This window comes from Tubulanus polymorphus, chromosome 10 (assembly GCF_964204645.1).
Source record: "Tubulanus polymorphus chromosome 10, tnTubPoly1.2, whole genome shotgun sequence".
In the NCBI taxonomy this organism is placed as follows: domain Eukaryota; kingdom Metazoa; phylum Nemertea; class Palaeonemertea; order Tubulaniformes; family Tubulanidae; genus Tubulanus; species Tubulanus polymorphus.
Window position 1 is genome coordinate 13,637,562 of NC_134034.1, and position 23,347 is coordinate 13,660,908.

General features: G+C 39.5%; 4 protein-coding genes across 4 annotated transcripts; 1 reads left to right on the forward strand and 3 right to left on the reverse strand.

The window, feature by feature from the left end:
• The first annotated feature begins 256 nt into the window (after nt 1-256).
• On the forward strand, nt 257-3,369 carry LOC141911959 (uncharacterized). The gene is made up of 5 exons (XM_074803088.1): nt 257-493; nt 858-963; nt 1,699-1,805; nt 2,201-2,373; nt 2,627-3,369. The coding sequence occupies exons 1-5, from the start codon at nt 322-324 to the stop codon at nt 2,906-2,908; spliced, it is 840 nt and encodes a 279-aa protein (XP_074659189.1). The 5' UTR covers nt 257-321; the 3' UTR covers nt 2,909-3,369.
• Nucleotides 3,370-3,609: 240 nt separating this feature from the next.
• On the reverse strand, nt 3,610-9,587 carry LOC141912200 (cilia- and flagella- associated protein 210-like). The gene is made up of 9 exons (XM_074803413.1): nt 9,447-9,587; nt 8,681-8,916; nt 8,111-8,284; nt 7,778-7,983; nt 7,034-7,244; nt 6,626-6,711; nt 6,174-6,366; nt 5,410-5,574; nt 3,610-5,015 (listed from the first exon to the last, which is right to left on the reverse strand). Exons 1-9 carry the CDS (start codon nt 9,493-9,495, stop codon nt 4,620-4,622), a joined length of 1,716 nt encoding a protein of 571 aa, XP_074659514.1. The 5' UTR covers nt 9,496-9,587; the 3' UTR covers nt 3,610-4,619.
• Nucleotides 9,588-11,994: 2,407 nt separating this feature from the next.
• Nucleotides 11,995-14,051, reverse strand: LOC141912136 (uncharacterized). Its single transcript, XM_074803354.1, has 2 exons — nt 13,904-14,051; nt 11,995-12,965 (listed from the first exon to the last, which is right to left on the reverse strand). The coding sequence occupies exon 2, from the start codon at nt 12,953-12,955 to the stop codon at nt 12,179-12,181; it is 777 nt and encodes a 258-aa protein (XP_074659455.1). The 5' UTR covers nt 12,956-12,965; nt 13,904-14,051; the 3' UTR covers nt 11,995-12,178.
• A 6,140-nt stretch (nt 14,052-20,191) lies between these two features.
• LOC141912276 (uncharacterized) lies at nt 20,192-22,284 on the reverse strand. Its single transcript, XM_074803516.1, has 4 exons — nt 21,960-22,284; nt 21,326-21,507; nt 20,835-20,908; nt 20,192-20,452 (listed from the first exon to the last, which is right to left on the reverse strand). Exons 2-4 carry the CDS (start codon nt 21,500-21,502, stop codon nt 20,239-20,241), a joined length of 465 nt encoding a protein of 154 aa, XP_074659617.1. The 5' UTR covers nt 21,503-21,507; nt 21,960-22,284; the 3' UTR covers nt 20,192-20,238.
• Nucleotides 22,285-23,347: the final 1,063 nt, after the last annotated feature.

Here is a 23,347-nt window from a genome sequence, read left to right on the forward strand (position 1 = left end):
AAAAGTCGATGAACCCATAATTGCTGAGGATGAGAATTCTTCTAACGTCTCGAGGTTTTAACTGAACCTGATCATCAGAAAAATGAAAATTCTTTTTTCGTTGCTCTGACGAGGTTTACTTGAAACCTGGAAACATTAGAATCTTTTCAAACATCACTATTCACTTTGAACTGAGATCACGATCACTTTTACTACAGTGTTAGTTCGACGATCGTAAACCAGGTGGCAGCAGCTCACGGCGGTTATATCATCACTATTGTTATCGGGTGCATTAAAAATTGTAGGCCTACTGAAAATCGGTTCACGCGTAGCGTACATAGAATGACAGACCTGTACGAGGCTTTACACGGCTTCATCGACAACTGGCAGGTTATAAGCGCTAGTATAATGGGTAACATACTGTGTAAAAGTGCCGCTGTCGATTTCGGAGTGCAGTGGGCTTTGTGGGTGTTGGCAGCTGCTCTGAGAACGGAGAAATTCTATGATTTAGCAGGTAAATTGTAGATAATACTCGTGCACAGGGGCCCGTAGAGTTTTTGGTACTGCCAAAACAATAATCTGTTGATCTCGTATCTATTGAATAATATGCTAAAATAAAAATTGGTAGGTGGTCCAGTCGAAAGTAGTTCATCCCTCGTCCCAAGGACGGGCCAGATACGGCACTGTGTGTATTATTGACACCCCTGTGGGATGTTATACTGGATTAACAGATTACCAGTTTGCGGTAGGCCTATCATCCCCTGTGGTGGATTAGTGGGTTGGGTTAGATTCAAATGTTCCGATCTGATCGTGAGTCAACTCACTGGTGCTGGGTCTTTGCTCGAGGCTAATGGTTTTCTTATCTCGTTATGTTTCAGGTTCTGGAACGTTTATTGCTCTCGCGTATTTATCAAGAAAATGGAACGATACGTTCTTCAGTCGTCAGAATATACAGACAAGCTGTGTAATGCTGTGGGCTTTCAGGTCAGTATAATGTAGGTCTAGCCTACACAAGAAGAGGGCATTCTCCCAAAACCCCTGTCCTAATAGACACATCCTCCCTCACAGGGATTTGGACCTGATGACATCGCGAGACTCTGTCACAGTACAAACCCCTGTCCTAGTAGACACATCCTCCCTCACAGGGATTTGAACCTGATGACATCATGAGACACTGTCACAGTACAAACCCCTGTCCTAATAGACACATCCTCCCTCACAGGGATTTGAACCTGATGACATCGCGAGACTCTGTCACAGTACAAACCCCTGTCCTAGTAGACACATCCTCCCTCACAGGGATTTGAACCTGATGGCATCGCGAGACTCTGTCACAGTACAAACCCCTGTCCTAGTAGACACATCCTCCCTCACAGGGATTTGAACCTGATGACATCGTGAGACTCTGTCACAGTACAAACCCCTGTCCTAGTAGACACATCCTCCCTCACTGGGATTGGAACCTGATGACATCATGAGACACTGTCACAGTACTAACCCCTGTCCTAGTAGACACATCCTCCCTCACAGGGATTTGAACCTGATGACATCATGAGACTCTGTCACAGTACAAACCCCTGTCCTAGTAGACACATCCTCCCTCACGGGGATTTGAACCTGATGACATCATGAGACTCTGTCACAGTACAAACCCCTGTCCTAGTAGACACATCCTCCCTCACAGGGATTTGAACCTGATGACATCACTTTTTTTTACAGATTGGGAATGTATTTGTTTGTTCGTGTGATGAAAGAAGGTGAAGATAAAAGATTTACTCATGTTCGCGGACGGCCAGCGATATTCTTTGTTTACTGGACAATGCAAGGTAAGCAAAGCACAGTTTTATTTTGTGTTAGGAGTCACCTCTAACTACCTGCCCTGTCGCCGCAAATCTTTGCATTTGCTTTCTTTGCTGAAGCCCGATCTTTTCTTAAAAGACCAGAAATTTCTTTTTTGTTGGTTTAGTGCATACAGGTACCCCAAACATGAGATACCCCGACGCATTTTCAGGTCAAACCCCCTACGAAGATCCCTAGAGATCTCCTCTTGTAAGGGATACCAAATCATGTCAAAACAAATCAAATGACAAAGAGGGACAATCATTCCATATCTTAATATATGAAAATAAAGAGTTAAAAATTTAGTGTTAGTTAAAAAAGTGAAAATAAACTGATTTCAAAGGAAAGTGCGATAAAAAAAACAACTTTCCTTCTACTTCAGCTATCTGGGTGTTTGTGACGTTGCTGCCTTCGCTGATTCTAAACAGTAAAACAGTCGATCGACCGCTTGGCTGGAGAGATTACGCCGGCTGGTCGATCTGGGCCGTCGGATTCCTCACCGAAGTTTTAGCCGATTATCAAAAATCCGTTTTCAGAAATAACCCCGAAAATAAGGTAAGAATTACTTTTTTTGTTGAAACATTTCATTCGTATCTAGTTAAATATCTAGAACAGATGTCAGATTTAGAATTACACGACCATGCGGTGTAACAAAGGCAAACACTGATTAATACACCGCACTGAGGTGTTGAGTAGACACACTGAAAGGGTTAGTTACGACTTTACAACTCGGGCCTAGATAGAATAAAAAGCTTATTAAGAATATTCTAGATTAAAAAATTGAAACTTGTTTTGTCTCGATTTTTAGGGTAAATTCATCAGTTCGGGTTTGTGGTCTTTGAGTCGGCATCCGAACTATTTCGGCGAGATTCTGTTGTGGTTCGGTTTATATTTGTCGGCGTCGTCGACGTTTCGACATCGTCTCGAACACCTCAGCGTGCTGTCGCCGATGTTCGTTTATTTCCTCATCACGAAGGTCAGCGGCGTTCCGCCGCTCGAAAAAATGGCGATGAAACGCTTCGGCAAGGATCCGGCGTATCAACAATACGTGAAAGACACGCCCGTTCTGATACCGTTCCTCAACTGGTAATCACTGCATTCGGATCAACAATTGAAAATCTACCTCTTCCAACTGAATGAATGAGATTTTGCTGAATTGTTTCACAAGTTCAACCGAATTCAACGATAGATCGGTTGGATTTGAATTTCATGATCTGAACTTGTAGACGTTTTCGTCACTCAACTTATACGGAGGAATTTCATGAAAATGGAAAAGACTTTAATTGATTGTATATGATGGGGAATATTTGCGTTAATCAAAATATGAATGAATCGAAGCTTGGAAATTTGAGTGGGATCCTTTACTAACTGAAAATCTTCACAACTCCCTCCTCTTAGCATTATGGACATCAGGCCGATGTTTAGGGGGTCCTTGTTGCATTGATGTGTATGTTATGAGTATTTGTAAGGACTGTAAGTGTTACTGTAGATGTTTTTTTTTGTAATTTCCATATTGATTTATGCAAAAAATAAATATACGATTTGAATAGATTTATCAGTTATCACTTTGTCATGTGACATCTTCCACTCTCTTTCCACTGGATTCATAACTCTTCCATTTTGTCAAATGAAGTTGTACACTCTCGTATTGAAGAACACCGAAGTTGTCCAACTTATTCTCGGGTCCTAGTCCAGGCTAATGTGCTTAGTGTCTCGACTGAAGATCGGTTATTTGGCAGAGCAGCAAAGACCCAAGGAAAGAATATAACCGACAAAACATTTGGTTTCGTCATCAACAATCATAAATATTTATTTATAGATATATTTTTTCGTATGTACATCCAAGCCTAAAAATAATTCATCACTCAATTTGTGTAGTTAGATAGGGTTGTTACAATGCAGGGCCTGTACAGTCCAGCTTAAACTTAAACCCAGTCACACTGATATGTGACATCGTGATGTTATAGAACCAAATTCAATTAAGACTGGTCTCGTATCTAAGCCTTACTGTGCAACCAGCTCTCAAGGTTAACTGGACAATAAGCTACAAAACAGCCACCCCCTGATTCTAAACTTCTTATTAGTCGCGATAAACTGAATTTGAGTAAACTATTCTACAAATGAAAATTAAATATTGCAAATTCAATTTCTTTCAAAGAGAAATTGACGAAAAGTCAGATGAGAATTTTATGACTTCATTAACAAACAATTGAAGCAAAACCTCGGTAAACAGTTTAAGATATATTATAGGCCTAATAGTGTAGGAACCATTTCAAAGAATCTCTGAAAGCTTCGCTTGGCAAAATATGGACAGACTCAATTATACTCTGTTCATATGTAATCAAGAAGCATCTCTACTAAAAAATACTCTTGAAAAGAAATCTTATCCTTGCGTTCGTCAAATTGCTGCAAAAACATTCTGAAACAAATTCGACCCTTGTTGAGATAGATACGTGTAGCATTTATCGATGAAATCGAATTCTAACAAAAATTACTCTGAAAAAACTCCTCGAAATCATTCGAAGCAAATCTAAATCTGAAACTGATCGCTGCAAACGAAAACGATCTTAAAACAATTCAGAAAAAATTTGAATCGTTTTTAATTGATCTTTTCGCGGTTGTAACAAAAATTCTAAATACGTAAATTTAACGAAAATTTCCATCGGTGAAAATAAAGATCAGTTTAAAATGGAAGTCATCGAAAATAAATCACACGAAGAACAACAGATTATTGGAATTAAATAGCAAATTTTTTTCACAATTATCAAAGTTCGGTCGGGAAAATCATTTTCTCGTTCGTGTTAACAAGATTCTTTCTGCTGCTTTGCTTCCTTGTCTTTCTTCCAGACGAACCCGAGTCGTTTATTCGTCTGATTATCTCCGTAGATCGTTTCTTTCGTTTCGTTGGTCGAGTCTCGCTGGTAATTCGGCAGCTGTACGCCCGACAGATCAGCGACCATGTAACTCGGACGAATACCGCCCTTACCGGGGAACTGCGGCCCCAGCCCGCCGCCGCAACCGGCCTTCGCCGCTTTCTTCAACGGATACAAGTTTCGACCGCCTTTGCGACAATGATCGATGACTTTGTTCGCGTATTCCTGGAATTGTTCCTCTTCGATTTGAAGCAAATCGACGTTAGCCTTTGCCTGATTGAGTTCGGCCTGTTTGGCAGCGGTCGCGTTGTCGATGTGTTCGTCCTGTTTGTCAAGAAAATCAGATAATTATTCGATGGAATTCGATCAGTCAGTTTTGGGACCATCGTTAATGATTATATCAACATCTGACGCTTAGTAAAATTCAATCGGAAATACAAATTCAAATCAAAAAAAGTGAAGACTTAAATGCACGGATTTTGGAAAGTCTTTTTCGACAGTTTTGGAAAAGAGAATTTTTTCCAGGCAATTTACAAACTATATGTACAACGTATGGAAAATTAGAAAAATGGCCTCAAAATTAAATTTTCTTTCTATTTAGCATTTTATGCCTAAATGTCTAACTATACTTTATGAAAATACCCTCTACACTCCCTTATCTTCAACGTAGATCGCATCCCTTGAAGTATCGAGGTTAATTTCGAATGATTTTATTTACCTTCTGCTTCAGATGGAAATTCGACAGTTTTTTACGCTCGTCGAACTGGCGACGACGTTTTTCCTCTTCGTTCTGTTGGAAAACGCGATCGGCTTCCTTTCTCAATAACAACATCTCCAACTCTTTACGTCGTTCGAGAGCTTCTTGTTCCTCTAAATCTTTCATCTGCGATTCAAAAAACAAAGAGGAGACATTAGAAATCTCGCACTAGTCCCTTCCTTCCCGTCCCTATCCTTCCTTAGTAACGTCCAGGTCTATATTAAAACTGAACTGTTCACCAATTATTGTTATGTTTCGTTTTTCTGATGAGAAAGTTTAGTCTAAACTTTGAAACCGCCGGTAAATGAATTGCTAAATTATGAACTGCCGGTTTTGTTCATCTACTCTGAAATACAGAGATCGATATATCAGTATCGAGATCGATATATCAGTATCAATCAGTCACTCCAGAACAGAATATGTAATTCACAGCGGTACTAATTGTTCGCAGTTCACAGGAGTTTCTGACCAAATTAAAAGACTTTCGCGCACCTTCAAAAGCATTTTCCGCTGGTAAGGAGATTTTGGGGAACCGCAGAGTCGTTCAAGGGACGCTATAATTTCAATTTCAATTTATTCTTCATAAATCCAAAGTATAAGATTGTGAATGAAGAAAAACAACAACAACAACAATAAACAGACAAAAACAAAAAGGATGCGAAATAAAAGAAAAACAATAATAAAAGGAGGGAGAGAAAGTTGCGTTGAGCTACAGAAGTACGAACCTGTTCGACGCGATGTTTAGACATCTCTTCGAGTATAACCTTTGTTTTGGCGTCTTTCAACGCGTCCTCAGCCGCTCGTTTAGCTTCGCCCTCCTCGACCGCTTGACGTATTCTCTCGTCCTCGTCGTCGTGTTTCTGTTTCATCTGAGCGGCGAGTTTATCTCGTATCTTCGATAATCTCGTCTGTTTCTCGCTGTGAAAAAAAACAATTCTCGAAATTAACAATCCGAATATCTTCTTGAGAAAAAGATATCTCATATTCAATGATGTCATAGGGAGATTTATGATGATGGCCATCTTTACTCGATGGGACTCTAGTCTTTTAAAGACATAATTAGATGATGTCATAGGAGGATCTATGGAGGAAGCCGTCTTTGCTTAAACGATGTATAGATGGCTGCCGTCATAAATCCCCCTATGACATCATCTATTCAGACGGTATAAACGCTTACTTGTAAAGATTCTTCTCTTTCTCCGCTCGTAGTTTCATCATTTTACGTTTAGCGGCGCCGAATATTCGACATTCTTCGTCTTCCTCCTGAAAAACAGTTTTATATCGGAAATGATTTTCTATTCGAAAAATAAATCGTAACATGAATCATCCACAACTCTGGACTATCTACATCCACTGGTTTGAGCCCATTTTTAACAGGATCGAACTGACTGGAGTTGGGCAGACGTAACTTGAGCAAATTGATAGGGGAAATTGTGTCCCATAGTCAACCACCCCCTCTCCTAACCTCCCTCTATATTCATCAATTCTAATCGTATCCCTTCCACCTGCCAATGCCATCCCCCTAGCCACTCAGGGTGAACTTGGGTTATCGGAGGAAGTCGACTTTAGTCGTGATATAACAAACCTCTTCTTGTTGTCTTTGAACTTCTTTCATACGTTTCACGTCGTTGATTTGTCGCAGATTATCGTTCATCGTAGATTTCTGTTCGGCGTGTCGGATCTGTTCGAGTCGTTGTTTCTCTAACGCGTATTGAATCGCTAATCGTTTCAACTCTTCGCCCTCGTGACGACCGTCCTCTTTCACTTCATCCGCTTCGTGTAAATGTTTTTTGATTCTGAAAAGAAAATCACTAAATCGTCACAGGTCCGCAGTTTCCGAAAGTTTCTAAAAACGTTTTGGATCGAGATTCACAGTCCCTATGGATTCCTTAAGCTCCTTCTAAACTGATAATGTTTTTAAGGGTGCTTGAAACTCATTTAATTTGAGAAAAATACCCGAAAACTTCTTTAAAACTTATTCAATTTTTTTTGTAGTTGTACAGTAGACTACACCTTACTCAGTATTATCTAAGCCTATATTATTACCCAATTGGTATTACCTACCGGTAATCTTGTATTACCCAATCTTGTATTACCTCAGCGGTATTACCTAAATTTGTATTACTTCATCGGTATCACCTCATCTTTTATTACCTCAACAGTATTACCTAATCTTGTATTACCCAATCTTGTATTACCTAAGCAGTATTACCTAATCTTGTATTACCTAAGCAGTATTACCTAATCTTGTATTACCCAATCTTGTATTACCTAATCTTATAAATCGTATAGAATTCAACCCGCTAAGTTTTGTAAACTGAATACGTACTGAGCTTTCTGGAAATCAGCGCAATCTTTTCGTTTCACGAGTCGTTGAAGGGCGGCTTGTTGATCTTCGCGAATTCCATGTTCCATTTCTCGTTGTGTTTGTTCGAGCCACTCCCGATCGCGACCTTCGTCTGCCTTCGACATCAACGACTTCAACTCCAGTTGAGCCTCGCGTTCTTTCAATACCTCCGTTAATAAAAGAGCTCCCTGCGAAATCCGGAAAAAAAGGAAGACGATTTTGAAATCAACACCTGTGAAAATCAGCCACGTCTCCTACCCCTGTTGCCCGCGACGTCAATGTTTATAACGACTACAGAACGTAATGCGAACGTACGTGGAATTGTTTAACTCGATCTGTTTGATAATATTGTTGAGTTTTCGCCTTTTCGATCGCTTCTTTACGTTTTTCTGCCTGATATTTCGCCTCTTCGATATCCACCTGTTTTCGCTCTTCTTCCTCTTTTTCTTCACGAATTCGTCGAGCTTCGAGTTTTTTCTGACGTTGACCCTGGAAAAAAACAATCGCGATCGATCAACAAATCGTCTTCAGTTATTCAAGAAGTTTAGCTCAATCTTTAAGATTAAAAAGATTCTAAAAGGTCGTTACGAAGAAATTAAGACCTGTTTAAGGCCTACCCCCATTTTTGTTCATCTGACAACTGAACCTTAGTAAGCTACAGTCAAGTAAAATTTTCAAAGTCCAAAAAACCAGACTTGAGAGGAGTCTACTGTATCATCCATCTCAGATAACCACTCTCAAGTCAAACATCCGATTTTAGTAGAGTTGACTTCTAAAAACCGGTACATATCTTTCATAAATTGGATAAATAGACTAGTTCCTAGTTCAGTCACCATATGGCAGCACTTGCTGGAAGAACGCTGGGAATGAAAGGATTACACTTACGGCTATAGTATTCGTCCAGTTTTTAACGATCTCTTTCGACCTGTCTCGGAGGGCTTCGCGTTCCTCGCGTTCCTTGCGTATTTTCTCCTCTTCGATCTGACGTCGGTTGAGGCTGTATTGAATTCGTTCCCAGTCGGATTTCGACAGAATCGTCATCGATCGCAGTTCGTCGATCGTCATATTGTTGCCGCTGCCGACACCAGGTGGCAGGCTGTTCACATCTATCAGACCGGCTGCTGTGGTGGAAAATAATACGTACCATTCAAACTTCAGATCTGATATCACTCTCAAGTCAGAAGATCCGCCTTTTGAGCACAGGGCGTATTTGAAGTTTGGGCATGAACTGTAGCTTAGATCGTCCAATATCCAAGCTACTTATAAAAAGAATTCTTTTCTATATATTTCTATATTCTTTTTATATATATATAGTACCTTGGATATTGGATGATCTAAGCTACAGTTCACCCCCAAACTTCAAATACGAGCCCCTGGCCCTGTGGTCTACTGTAACTGTTCACTCAACTGAGGAAGATAGGCTTAACGGGTCTATTTAATGAGAGGGGGTCGATTTCATTGAATAGAGGTATTAGAGGGTAAAACGATCATGATGAGTTTTATGGAAGGTTTCCCTTAAGTCCAGCACAGTATCTCGTTCCAAGGCAAAGACGGTTTCCCAGAACAGCAGAACGAAGTAGGTTCCGACCGTTCATACCGTTTCCTTTCAATTTAAAGGTCGTTAAACGCTCGATGTCTTAAAATTGCTTACATTTTGATTGTCCTTTACGTCGCCCATGCATGACTGTCGCTGAAGCCATTCTTCCCTGACTCCAATCTCCGTGATTCTCCCCTAAAAACTGGTCGCGAACCCAAAAAGGTTTTTTTACAAATAGAAAACCAGGAAGTAAACCAGTTGTCAAGGAAAACAATGTGACGTCACCAGAACGTGTGTACTTTCAGCGCGCCGTCTATCGCTGGAGGAAGGAAGCCGAAAAACGAGTTGGGTTCGAATCCGCCTTTTTCCTAGACTGGTTACCGAATTGGTAGAATTGGACAGACAACCAGTCTACCTGTTTCCTAAAACTGCTGCTGTTCTATTGGGTTCGAATCCGTCCCATCACGGTTTTTTTTCATGTTCGAATCCGTTTAGTGTCGTGGCCTCTCAGCTTATTGAAGGTTCATGTCATTAAATGTCATAAAAAACAAGAACGCAGTTTTCGGAAAAGAATAGAAATGTATTGTGAGAAAATATCATCATTACCGGTGGAAGTTGTATTCGGAGCCGCCTTCTCACCGGCGACTCGCAATAAAACATTATTTGAAATGTTCATAAACCTTGAACATCATAAATAAATTGACTAGATACTCATTACGTACCGGTAGTAAAAATGTTAATAATACACCGATATATACTATAATTTCCTTATCGTTATTTTTAAAGAATAAATGTAATCCTTGCGATATTGTCATTTATTTCAAATTAATCTAATCAATAAATAAGCATTAATTCGTTCATTCATCATTTATCTATTTACATTACGGTGGACAAGTGTTCGCATTTCATATACATATGTACAGAATTTATTGACAATAAATATCGGGCAAACGTATAAAATTATGAATAAAATAAATTCTTTTTTTTTACAAGAAAACAATATTGCACTTAGCTGGCCATTATCTCGTCGCGACTCTATCTTTGTATAATAGTTATTAGAAATTGTGTTATATATATATATATATATATATATATATATATATATATATATATATATATATATATATATATATATATATATATATATATATATATATATATATATATATATATATATATATATATATATATATATATATATATATATATATATATATATATATATATATATATATATATATATATGTGTTATCTATGTGGTTTTAGTTGCGTCTCTAAAGACCGGGTCCAGTTTTATAGACTGGTATTACCTTTAACCTGAGGGCTAACTCAGTTGAAAATGAATTGCGTTAGCCCCCGGGTTAAAGATGATACCAGTCTATAAAACTTGCCCGGGAATATAAAAACAAAATCGCAAAAAATTAATGGCTCAGGCGTAGACTTCTGACCAAATTTGGTTCTACAGCCAACTTAAAACTACTCTAAGCTCATATAGTTTCATAGCCAAATTAAACAACGTTTAAAAAGTTCAAATCTCCAAGTACCTTTTCGGACTAATGAAACTGAAACATACGCTCACATTTTGAGGACATGTCTGATTTATGAGCACTTGGGATCGGAATAATATGAATATATATATATACATGAATAATTCATCATAACATACACAACTTATGGACATACAAAAATAAATAAAGTATATACAGATAGGGGCGCATTAGCATCGTCACAATAGGTCTTAATATATTCAATTAGAACAGAGAGAGAGAGAGAGAGAGAGAGAGAGAGAGAGAGAGAGAGAGAGAGAGAGAGAGAGAGAGAGAGAGAGAGAGAGAGAGAGAGAGAGAGAGAGAGAGAGAGAGAGAGAGAGAGAGAGAGAGAGAGAGAGAGAGAGAGAGAGAGAGAGAGAGAGAGAGAGAGAGAGAGAGAGAGAGAGAGAGAGAGAGAGAGAGAGAGAGAGAGAGAGAGAGAGAGAGAGAGGGAGGGTGAGTGCAGATCACACACCTTTTCATTTTTTCACAGATTATAAATGGTTCTTGACTCGGCGGCTTATGATAATATATTGATTTTTCTGTCTACCGTCTGCGCGCGCGCCCATTTACCGATTAATGTATGCAAATTTTAATAAAACTAACAAAGGGTATAATATGAATATTAATACGGCCTGCATCTCTGAAAATCATCAGGTGTCGACTGATGTAGCGCGTATTTTCAAGGTTTCATTATATGAAATTCATACCTGATAGTAATAAAAACAATTCATTACAATATTGTGCTTACATAGGAGTGTCACATCTGGTAGCTGCCACCTGATGGATTCCTCATTAGAAAGTTAAATGAACCTCGCCGCGTTCACACAAATCATTACATTTAATACACTAAATATAAAATTCATAATATTCTCAATTTCGCGCATTGATCAAAATGCAGCAGCAGCCAGACCGATAAATAATTCCCGAGTATAAAATCCAGCATTATTTATATATATATATATATATATATATATATATATATATATATATATATATATATATATATATATATATATATATATATATATATATATATATATATATATATATATATATATATATATATATATATATATATATATATATATATATATATATATATATATATATATTGTCCGATCCTACCTAGATTCAAATGTCATTTAGGAACTCGCTGGTTTGAAACACCGATGATTATATAAACTTCGTATTTAGAGGCTAAAATGCGCTCGGAGTGCAAGTCTGACTTCGCCGAATAGGAGGCTCGCTGAGATTTCACCACTGGCTGATCGGCTGTATACATAGCCTGCACTGGTGGCAGTGTCTCTAAAGAGTTCAGTATCCCAGATACATATTGACATCACCCCTACGCGCGCCTGTCATAGCGGAGGCTATCTGAATGTGTTGCGAATGGGAATGTTGACGATGAGATTGGTGGTGAGGATGAGAGTGAGGATGGTCGTGATGGGGATGATGAGAACACGCCATGCCGAAATGTATCGGAGGAAGTGGTTGGCTAGTCGGTTGGTGATGATGATACGGTACGGCAGGGGGCACCGCTGTGTGCGGAGGAGGCGCACCCGCGACCTGACCGGGACTGGGGGTCTCCCACAGTAAATCGGACATGAACGAAATATACGACATCGCCAGACGAAGAGTTTGAATTCTGCTGAGTTTGCGCTCGTGCGGAAAAACGGGCACGCTCTTTTTCAAACGTTCGAACGCCGTATTCAAACTCAGCATGCGTTTCCGTTCGCGTTTGTTGGCCGCCAGACGTTGGTCTTTCGTAATACGGCGTTTTCGTTTAGCGCCCTCTGTCGGCGGTTGTCCGCGTGTCGTCTGTTGACCGGTGTTCGGTAGTTCGTCGAACGCGGAGTAATACGGCGGTGATCGATCGGCGTCCGCGATGCCGTTCGTTTCGCTGTCTCCTTCGTACAAATCATCGTCATCTTCATCGTCGTCGTCAGTGACCGGCTCGAGCTGATAGTCCGGCGAGGAGTAACGCTTATGTCGCAGCCTGGTACCGACCCCGGCGCTGGTCGGCGGTTCGTCGTCTCGGGACATCTCTTCTTGTAACCGCGAGGCCGCGTTCGTTTCTTCGTCGGTCGACATTTCTGTTCACCTAGAATTAATCGAACAACGATACTAGAAAATATTCTCAGAGGCGAAAATCCGATAAGACATTTTCGCTTAAAGTTTCAGTCAATCCGTAACACATCAGTGTAAAAAACATGACGTTTTTATTTCCTTGAGTCGGTGTAAAATCTATTATGCTATAAATTGTTACCGATAAACTACTGAGTTTATATTATGGAGATGTAAATATAAAGAATAACAATTCGTGTTTTTATTTTCAACCCATCCGATAAAAAGTATGGACGAATTTTAGAGAAAAAAATTCAAATCAGAAAAAAAAACGGAAAAAAATTTCAAAATTCGTGGACGGCATGAGAAAAACCTCGCTTAACGAATTTAGGCATTGGTTTTATTTGTCATTATTCCATTTTAAATACATCTTAGATCTGAGATAACAATTTCTTTCATCACCGAAAACCTTTGATGAGTAAGAAATGGATTTATCGATCTCGAAATAACGGAAGAAATTGAATAGCATAAAAAAGCGTTTACCTTTTTACATTGCCTATTTTTGATACTTTTCGAAAAATTCTCGACAAATTATGAAGAAGTCTAAATTCAATAAGCTGTGCTGCCAATCTTTACGGAGGACCCCTCCTAATGTTGAATTAAAACGGAAATATTGAAAAATTGAAAAATCGCACTTTTCTAAAGAGTTTTGTTTTCGAAGTGTTCTATCGGCTTCAATTCTCTAAAACACTGAATTTTCTTTCTAAATGTAGTAGAGGTTTTTTTAGTTACAACTTTAAATTCAGTTTGAAATTATTGCAATATTGATCCGCGTGAAAGAAACTGTAAGTTCGTAATAACCGATAAATGATCGCGATAGAGGTCGTTATAAGGAATTTCCGCAGTGAAAACGACGGTGATAATTTGCCGCGCAACTGGGCGCGTAGGATATGAACATTAAAAAAAAAAACTTACTTTTGAGTGTGACAAAACGATCCAAACTGTTTTTGGTGGATATTCTTTTTTCCCGGCAAACAATGTCGACTTTGATCAAGTGTTTTTCGATCGGCGCGATGTTCAATACATGGAATCTGATTGATGGTATGTGTTTGACGCCTCGTGCTCTATCTAGTCTGATGGTTGTAATATCGATACGATTTCAGTTTTATATCCTCTGTACGGCCCCCCTTGAACAACCTGTTGCATCGCTAAATTTGAATTTCAAATTTACGCCGGCCACGCCTACTTCGCTTGATCGACGTGCGCTTTCATTGTTATCATCGGCTGCGCGACGACGGCGATCGGTCGGAACTGTTCGGGTGTTTCCGTGTATCGTGTCTCACTTATTATCATTGTTAGCGGCTGGTGGACCTCTCAGCGGGCAGGTGCGTGCCACGTGTCAGGGCAGGGTTTCCGTTGAAAAGAAGTTAAGAAAAACCAAACCGCGATTACATGCGCATAAACTTTAGATATCAAAATATCTCCAGTCGTAGAGACCTGTAGACCTGTAACGCATATAGGACAAGCGAGAGGACATGAGAGAAATTACGCAATAAATTCTTAAATATATATTTGCGCAGTTTCGGCTACAGACTATTTATCAGTCACCATGAGTCGCACTGAAGATGTACCGCCCTATTGCTGGACTGGTCGCTCGCTTTTTATGATTCCTAGTGCGCGTAACTTTGCCGTCCATTGCCCTCAATCGTTAGAGGACTACCACTTTAACATCGGGAACCACGACGCAATTCTTTCTGAATTACGTAGATAGACTCAATTCTTAAGCTAGCAAGATTAAGCCCATCTACTTTAGGCCATTATTGAAGATCAATATTGTGCATATTAGCCTATTAACGACGACCAGTATTTTGGAGAAAACTATTTCGATGCCGACGACATAGAAAAAAAATCTAAAACCACTCCCCAAACGTGGTTCTAATTTAAATCAGAAATTCAAATTATGGGACATGCGCGTAACCGAGGATTTTTAAAATTTAGAATATGTGCATACATGAATGGCGGGGATAGGTGCCCGAACGCGCCCGCAGCGTTTTGAAATCATTCAGTTAAAACGGATTTATTTCATTCATTCGTTAAAATTTTTGTTTTCACACAACTCCATTTACTACATAATAGTATGTAGTCCAATTATCTGGAAGAACACTGGATACACACATACAGTGCGGGTCGCGTGAGGGCCCTCTAAACACGTGCGTGGGTATAAACTAGTTTATCCTAATGGAACGTAACGGACCCCTATATCGCTCGCGCACCCATAGAGCCCGATCCCAGCGCGTGCCAGGTAACAATAGCGGGATGGACTCTTGCGCTCTAATACACTACATTAAGTGACCTTGTACAAGTCCACGACCAGCCGACCAGAACAAATCTAGCCTATAGGCTAACGAGAAAAGATTTTATACCTTTTCACTAAAATGAATTCATCTATCGTGAAATTATATAATGAATTATCAATAAACTTTCCAGAATATTAAGGCATACTTAATTTTGTTAGGGAACCATTACAGGGGTGGATCTAGGGTCTGTTTCAGGGAGGGATGCGTCCCACAATATATGGCATATCATAATTAGTTAGGCCATTGTCTCCACACATAAATCAGTTACACCTTGGAGTAATTCAGTCTAATTACTCCAAGGTTGCAGCACTAAGCCCCTCCATTTGTGGACACAGAGCTTATAGCAGTGTCGTTATTGTCGCTAGTTCTTGTCCGTGACGCCAGTTCTTGTCTTGACGATTGACCTCCAGTAGGTGGGGTCCATCGTCTGTCGACTGTCGGCCACAATCGCAAAGAACTTCATTTTCTGGTCGTCAATTCCAAGGTAAACGACGAAGGAAAACTCACCGTAAGACACAAAAACTCATTTAATTCAGACGACAACAACATCTCGATGTGGGCCGTGCAGCGATGGTTAAACACCGAACCGCGCAGCGAGAAACAAAATTCTGTTTTTCAATGCTACTTTTTTTACAAATTCAGTTGTTGCTCGAGACCACAATGAATGGTGCATGTTGTAGCGACAGCTGTCATTGTTAAAGGAGCCCATTAAACGGAGGGAAACAAATTATAGCTGTCGTTTTGGCAGGGACATTTGACTACGATGAATGTAAAGTCCTGGGAGTTTGCTTTAGAGATCGAGTGCTGACGATTCTTCCTTGTATTCGCCTCGGCCTCGCCCGATCGTGGGGAATCAATGGCCGCGATCACACGTGGTCACCGATCAGGCCCGAGTCAAATTTGGCACGTGCCTAATTAGAGAACTCGCACCACTCGGTCAGCGCGAGGTTCAGCGGTCAGTAACGCGCGGATGATTAACGGGTTTACTAACTATTGAAAATACAAAACACGGACCAGACGATCACACAATAAAATACAAACTGACGGTTTGATAGAGTACCAGTCGCAGTCAAATGAAACTGATCAGATAACGGGTTTGTTTTGAATGGAGGATGAATTGTGTATTTCTGGTGGCCCGCTGGCATTTTTTTGTGGCCGCACGTGTTCAAGGTGCAGCGTTTTTGTAAAAAGTGAATGGTGGCGCTTTGATGGAGATCGTGGTTACGGTGAGCAGATCTTATCAACACTGGCTGAACCTTTAACCCCCCTTAGATATGATAAGCTAATCAATTGAATTTGTATAACATGGTTGGATTGGCTATAAAGCCAAAACGCACATGTTTTCCTCGTGTGCGGGAGAGGCGAAACAAAAAACACCGAACTGAAAAACGTTATTCACGAGCAAAAATCGTTTGCTGAAAAACGTGTTTTCTGTTTCGGCGAAACAAATGTTTTTCGTGTGCGTCGGGGTTAAAACTGAAATACGTATGGGACGGATTAGATGGACATTAAAAGACCAGTTCTAGCCGAGCTATATATCTATATATATATATAATTTTTTGACGTTTTTCACGTTAGTGCGACGTTTCTCGTTGTTTTTTTTTCTTAAGTAAGATACCGATGTTTTGAAATCTATACTATATAAGTTGTTCGTCCCGGTACTGTAAAATTAACCACCTGCACACACCCGCCCAATAAGCGCGTCACACAATATTTGCAATAATAGAAATTGTCTGTAATATTGGGTTAAGTATGTCTCGGGTAGAGAGAGAGAGAGAGTCTTACTATGACTGTATGGTGTAGGCCTACGTGTTATGTTTTCGCTTAGACGTGTTTCTTGAAGTACGAGTTACGCAAAACGCTTTAATCTGTAGTAATGGTGTGAGCATATTTTGTATAAAGCTTTATTGATTTTGGACGGACGACTGACAGTTGAATAAACGAAAGTTCTTCATCGAGAGGCGCTTGGATATCTTCGTCGATTTGTGTTCGATGCTATGGATCTAAGTTCGATATGTTAAGCTTGTAGGATAGAAAGACCGATGTTTTATATCGAAAAATGGATTTAGATAATTTCATCTTGATCGCGGCGATAGTTCGAAAGGTTTGTTTCGAGTGTTGATATTAGTTTTCATGAAATTAAATACTGAACTTTTATCTTGTGTGGAAAGAATTGGATGACATTTTCGTATGATCTGTGAGGGGAAATAACGCGGTATGTACGGGTAAGGTTAGACACGTCGCAGATTCAGGACCCAGCTCCACCGCGGCCTTGAAGCATCAATATCGCGGTATTGCGTAAGAAATTGACGTTCATATGCGCATTATTTCGATTTCATTCTATATAATGTATTACAACAGGCGTCCGCGCTTCCGTAATGAGGACTTCGTGCCACCAGCTATCCCGCTAGATGGCGTGCGTAACAGTGCGACAGCCCCGTCAAAATCTAGCGAATTTTCAATGAACTTTCATCTAGATTTTTAGCCACCCTCATCAGAAATTATAGGCAAATCACTGCTCTTGATAAACTCGGATGATCTTAAGGTTCATATCTAAGGTTGTCTTTACTGATCACCATTCAAAGAATTTGAGAAATTACTGATAGACTTCAATTGAATATGAGAAGAAATCCGGCAGTTGTTGTCTGAGTGTACACTAGCGAACCTGGTGAATCCTCACTTGCCACAAGTGGAATCCTCGATCGCGGATCCTCATTTGGATGATATCGTGATAAGCGCTGCAGTGGCTCCGTGGTAAGATGCATGAAAATCGGTCTGCGTACTTCCTCCGACCGGTATCGGAACCGATACCGCAACATCATCAACAGCATGATTCAAACTATCGACCGGTTTTATATCATCAAGGGTCGTATCGTTTAGCGCTAGGACGTGACGAATATAACGATTCATCGACGCCTGATCCGTCTCGGTCGCGAGCAGACCCGCCGCCGCCCAGAAATCAACACCAGCTCACCGTACCATATCGTACTCAAACCTACCCCAGTCGACTAGGTCCCGAACTTTATGGCGGTCACCAAACGCCCGTTATTAATCAACCAGCGCCAAGCGACGTTTCGATGGAGCAGGGGGCGCCACCGTCCGGTCTGCGAATAAATCGCCTGTTATGTTGCGGTTTGACGCTTTTCGTGTCGGGAATTTTACTGGCGATGTTATGCAGCATCGTCGTAGCTGGCGGTCACGTGGCAGTCGTTATGGGCTTCTTGTTCGCGGCAGTTTTCATGGCGACCGGAATTTGGGCTGGAATATTCGTACGAATCGAGTGCCGCTGTATGAAGGGGAGATGTTTACCGGTGGGGCTGATAACGATGTCGACTCTATCGGCAGTGACGGCCGGTATAATGGCGCTGGTTAACTTCGCGGTGACCATACCGCAGATGAACGTGGTGGCGGCCTCGGATTGTTCGTACGCCTGGGAACATTACATATCGACTTTAATCGTTCTCGTAATGTCGAGTTTAATCTATTTATTAGTGATGGTCGTTTCGATTGTAACAACGGTTTTCGTGTGTTTGTCCCACTGCCGCACTTTGAAACAACCTCCTAGTTAGTCAAAATAGTCAAAATAATCATCTATGTTTTAAAGCGATTTTCTGTACATTGAGGCGTATGCTTTTAGTAAAAGTACAATCATACATTCATGAAATCTGTCTTCGTTTAAACTGTAAATGATTCTGAATAATTTTTTAACGGAAAATTGTCTTGTATTGATGGTGGTTGGTTGCTGTTCTCGTTCAATTTCTTAAATGTCTTGCTCAGCTTTTTTGGCTCTGATACCGAGTAGTACTCCAAACTTAGTAGTATTTGACAACTGGATACTGGATCCTGTATTTCCTTCAAACCGAGGACTCGGTATTTGACAGCTGGATACTGGATACTGGATTTCCTTCAAACCGAGGACTCGGTATTTGACAACTGGATACTGGTTCCTGTATTCCCTTCAAACCGAGGACTCGGTATTTGACAGCTGGATACTGGATCCTGTATTCCCTTCAAACCGAGGACTCGGTATTTGACAACTGGATACTGGTTCCTGTATTTCCTCCGAACTTAGTAGTATTTGACAACTGGATACTGGATACTGGTTCCTGTATTTCCTCCAAACCGAGGACTCTGTATTTGACAGCTGGATACTGGTTCCTGTATTCCTTTCAAACTGAGGACTCGGTATTTGACAGCTGGATACTGGATACTGGTTCCTGTATTCCTTTCAAACTGAGGACTCGGTATTTGACAGCTGGATACTGGATACTGGTTCCTGTATTTCCTTCAAACCGAGGACTCGGTATTTGACAGCTGGATACTGGATCCTGTATTCCCTTCAAACCGAGGACTCGGTATTTGACAACTGGATACTGGTTCCTGTATTCCCTTCAAACCGAGGACTCTGTATTTGACAGCTGGATACTGGTTCCTGTATTTCCTCCGAACTTAGTAGTATTTGACAACTGGATACTGGATACTGGTTCCTGTATTTCCTCCAAACCGAGGACTCTGTATTTGACAGCTGGATACTGGTTCCTGTATTCCTTTCAAACTGAGGACTCGGTATTTGACAGCTGGATACTGGATACTGGTTCCTGTATTCCTTTCAAACTGAGGACTCGGTATTTGACAGCTGGATACTGGATACTGGTTCCTGTATTCCTTTCAAACTGAGGACTCGGTATTTGACAACTCGATTTCGACGAGAAACGAAAATATTATATCATAAAATCATTTATTGACGCATTTTTTGGGGGGACATATCTATTTTTTAAAAATAACATATCTTAATTTATCTCCTTTTTACAACAATTAATATAATTTTATAAATTCAGCATCAAATAGTTTGTAAAAAGAGGTAAGAACTTCGTGAAGAGATTCCAATAAATATATCTTACACTTTAACATATATCAGTGATTTGAACAGTGATTTGAATATAGAACCCACGATTATTTCTGTTTGTATATTTCAAATAGATTCTCAACTCGTGCGGTCAAATTTTTTTTCGTGAAATCTTGCACCTGGGTGAATTCCGCTGCGCCGCCGAGAGCGGTTTTCATCTCGGTCGCAACTTCGTCTCCAATTTTGGCATTTTTCACGAACTCGTCCACGTTTCCGGCGCTGGCGTCGAACGCCGTTTTGTAATGCGGTTCGATTTTTTCGCTGCAAATTAGAGAAAGCAGAAATAAATTGTTTTGGAATTTTTCGTTGTAAATTTGTAAATTAATCGCGGTCGAAATTGACTCTGAATCTCGGGGGTTTAATTTGAATATGGATGAACCAGTTCCACAATTGCGTGAGTTGAATTCGACTCTGAACCCAGTTCCACAGTTGTGTGGGTTTAATTTGACCATGGATCCAGTTCCACTGTTGTGTCAGGTTTAATTTGACTCTGGATCCAGTTCCACAGTTGTGTGGGTTTAATTCTAATCTGCATCTACTTCGAAAGTTGTATGATGTGGGTTTAATTCAGCTCTGAACTTAGTTCTGTAGGTTTAATTTGACTTGTATATCTACTAAGGAGAAGACCAGGAAGACGACTTACTAAAGGAAAGCGAACACGTATTCAACTAGTGAAATAGAACCGTCGCCATCAGTATCCTCACGATTCAAACGACCCTAACAGAAAAAAGAAAGCAAAAAGCAAATTTAAAGAAAAACTGATTGTCATTTAACTGTTCCACAGTTATTCGGGTATAACTGTATATCCTAATAGAACGATAACCACACTCAAACGTGGTGAACGGATGATAAGATAAAATCCCACTATCTACAGATTAAAAGAATTTAAAAACAAGAATTTATTTATTTCAATCAAAAATACACGACGTTTCGATCTCACCCTAGAGATCACCGTCAGGTGTCAGGTCCGGACGATGATCTCTAGGGTGAGATCGAAACGTCGTGTATTCTATATATTTTAGATTGAATAAATAAATTCTTGTTTTTAAATTCTTTTATCTGTAGATAGTAGGTATTTATCTGTATATCCTAGTATTTGACTCTGAATGCGTGAGAATTAATATGTATACTTACAGCCAGATCATCTTCCATCATATTTTTTGACAGTTCATCTTTATCCAGTTTATAATCTCTATAATCTCCAACTCCCTTGTCTAGTTTCTCGAATATTCGAACCGTTCTCTTCATTTTACTTTCTAGATTATTCTCCAAGCCGTACATCGTCACCAAACAGTTAAATGTGTCGGCCATTTTGTCTAAAATGTAAAAAGGCAAATACGTCTTGTCAAGAGATCTGCGATGTCTATGAATCTTTGCTAACGTTATAGAAAATCTGGGGGGGGGGGGCAGTTGCTCAAAAGTTGGTTAAAGATAATCCGTGGATAAATACTATCGTAACAATGAAGTTTTAATTGTCACTGTGTCCGCTATCCACTGGTTAACTGTTACCAACTTTCGTGAATATCAGGGGCGTGTTGCAGTTTCTCAAAAGTTGGTAACAGTTAGTTAGTGGATAATGGACATAGTGACAATTAAAAGTTATAAAACGAAAATAGGAAATCAAGGAATTTATAGACACGACATTAATTCATACACAGAACCTGCGTTTCTGTATAAACATCTTAATTTTCATTAAAAATAAGTTATGTTCGAATTAATTGATCATACAAATTCAAATATATTAATAGGGCCTAAACGTGTAACATACCTCGATAAGTATCCGTGTGAGCCTTTACTTCGTAACGTCGCGGACTATGGCAGAGAGTGTTTAGAAATAGATTGAGTTCGCCTTATATACACAAGCCTGTCGACAATAATCCTGGCCTGTTCACGTCCGGGCAACCTACATGTATTGGAACTGAAATTCGGCACAAACATGTTTCAACCGTTTTAATTATTACTAATTGCCCTTGAAAAGCCGAAACATAATGTCGCCATCCAGCCCTTATTAGAAGGCGACCAGCGGAAATAAACCGCGAACTTGCCGGTTCAGGCTGGTTGGAAGATTATCTAAACGAACCAGAACCGATAGATTTCAATTTATTTTATTCAATTAAAGGAAATCGCTTAATAAAATCGTTCGATTGAAAACTTCGATCTCCGATTCGAAAATCAAACCCATCGTTTATCTTTTATCTAATGTGGAAAGATTGAACTCTGAGGTGAGATATCGCGGGCGCGGTGTGTTGCGCGGGTATAGGGAACGATACGAAGATATTCTGGAAGAGTTTAAGCACAAGCCTCAATAGCCCTCTATCTCTTTCAGCTTTTGAAAATAGTCTTCATCATTTCCTTAGTTCTAACTATTGATTGTTATCATTTGCGTGCTATTGCTCGTTTTTCTATTTTGTGTATGTATATATATATATATATATATATATATATATATATATATATATATATATATATATATATATATATATATATATATATATATATATATATATATATATATATATATATATATATATATATATATATATATATATATATATATATATATATATATATATATATATATATATCCTAATGTTTGGTAACATGTGCATATGAGAGTGAATGCGGGTGCGCATGCGGGAGTGAATGGACGAGGGATTAGGACTAGTTTAAGCCAACTTTTCCTAATTCCTCGCCTTAACCTATTGCTACAATGGTTGTTATTATATTTTCATACTATTCCGTATCATAATTACATATCTTTGTATCAATCTATTATGCAAATTTTAAATATACTTCTATACAGATGAAATTTCAATGAAAGTTCGTTTAGATATATGTAATTTAGTAACTAAAACTATCAGATTTCTCATAAAGAGTGAGACTTAAAATGATTATTGCAGTATCTATATACGGGGTGCAGCAGTGTAGTAACTAAAACTAACTTTGCGCCTAATTATTCATGAGTTTGATTATTCTTACATAAATTAGCAGCATTTTTGGTTACTCTGTCTCTACTCTGTCTCTACTCTGTCTCTACTATGTACGACTCTAACTCTTAGGCCATTTAGAGCGAAGAGCATTCGAGATTAATCGTCACGTTCGTCACGTTTGCTCGACTGCTCTGTTGAACCATGGACTCTAAAACGAAAGAGTCCA

Excerpts from the sequence above, each read along its gene's own strand:
- LOC141911959 (XM_074803088.1), top strand. The coding sequence starts at position 322 with ATGACAGACCTGTACGAGGCTTTACACGGCTTCATCGACAACTGGCAG. Across the intron at positions 964-1,698 it reads GTAATGCTGTGGGCTTTCAG|ATTGGGAATGTATTTGTTTG; the intron begins GTCAGTATAATG and ends TTTTTTTTACAG. Across the intron at positions 2,374-2,626 it reads GAAATAACCCCGAAAATAAG|GGTAAATTCATCAGTTCGGG; the intron begins GTAAGAATTACT and ends CTCGATTTTTAG.
- LOC141912200 (XM_074803413.1), bottom strand. The coding sequence starts at position 9,495 with ATGGCTTCAGCGACAGTCATGCATGGGCGACGTAAAGGACAATCAAAA. Across the intron at positions 8,285-8,680 it reads ACTGGACGAATACTATAGCC|GGTCAACGTCAGAAAAAACT; the intron begins GTAAGTGTAATC and ends GTTTTTTTCCAG. Across the intron at positions 6,367-6,625 it reads AAAGAGAAGAATCTTTACAA|CGAGAAACAGACGAGATTAT; the intron begins GTAAGCGTTTAT and ends TTTTTTTCACAG.
- LOC141912136 (XM_074803354.1), bottom strand. The coding sequence starts at position 12,955 with ATGTCGACCGACGAAGAAACGAACGCGGCCTCGCGGTTACAAGAAGAG.
- LOC141912276 (XM_074803516.1), bottom strand. The coding sequence starts at position 21,502 with ATGGCCGACACATTTAACTGTTTGGTGACGATGTACGGCTTGGAGAAT. Across the intron at positions 20,909-21,325 it reads TGATGGAAGATGATCTGGCT|GGTCGTTTGAATCGTGAGGA; the intron begins GTAAGTATACAT and ends TTTTTCTGTTAG. Across the intron at positions 20,453-20,834 it reads TACGTGTTCGCTTTCCTTTA|CGAAAAAATCGAACCGCATT; the intron begins GTAAGTCGTCTT and ends TCTAATTTGCAG.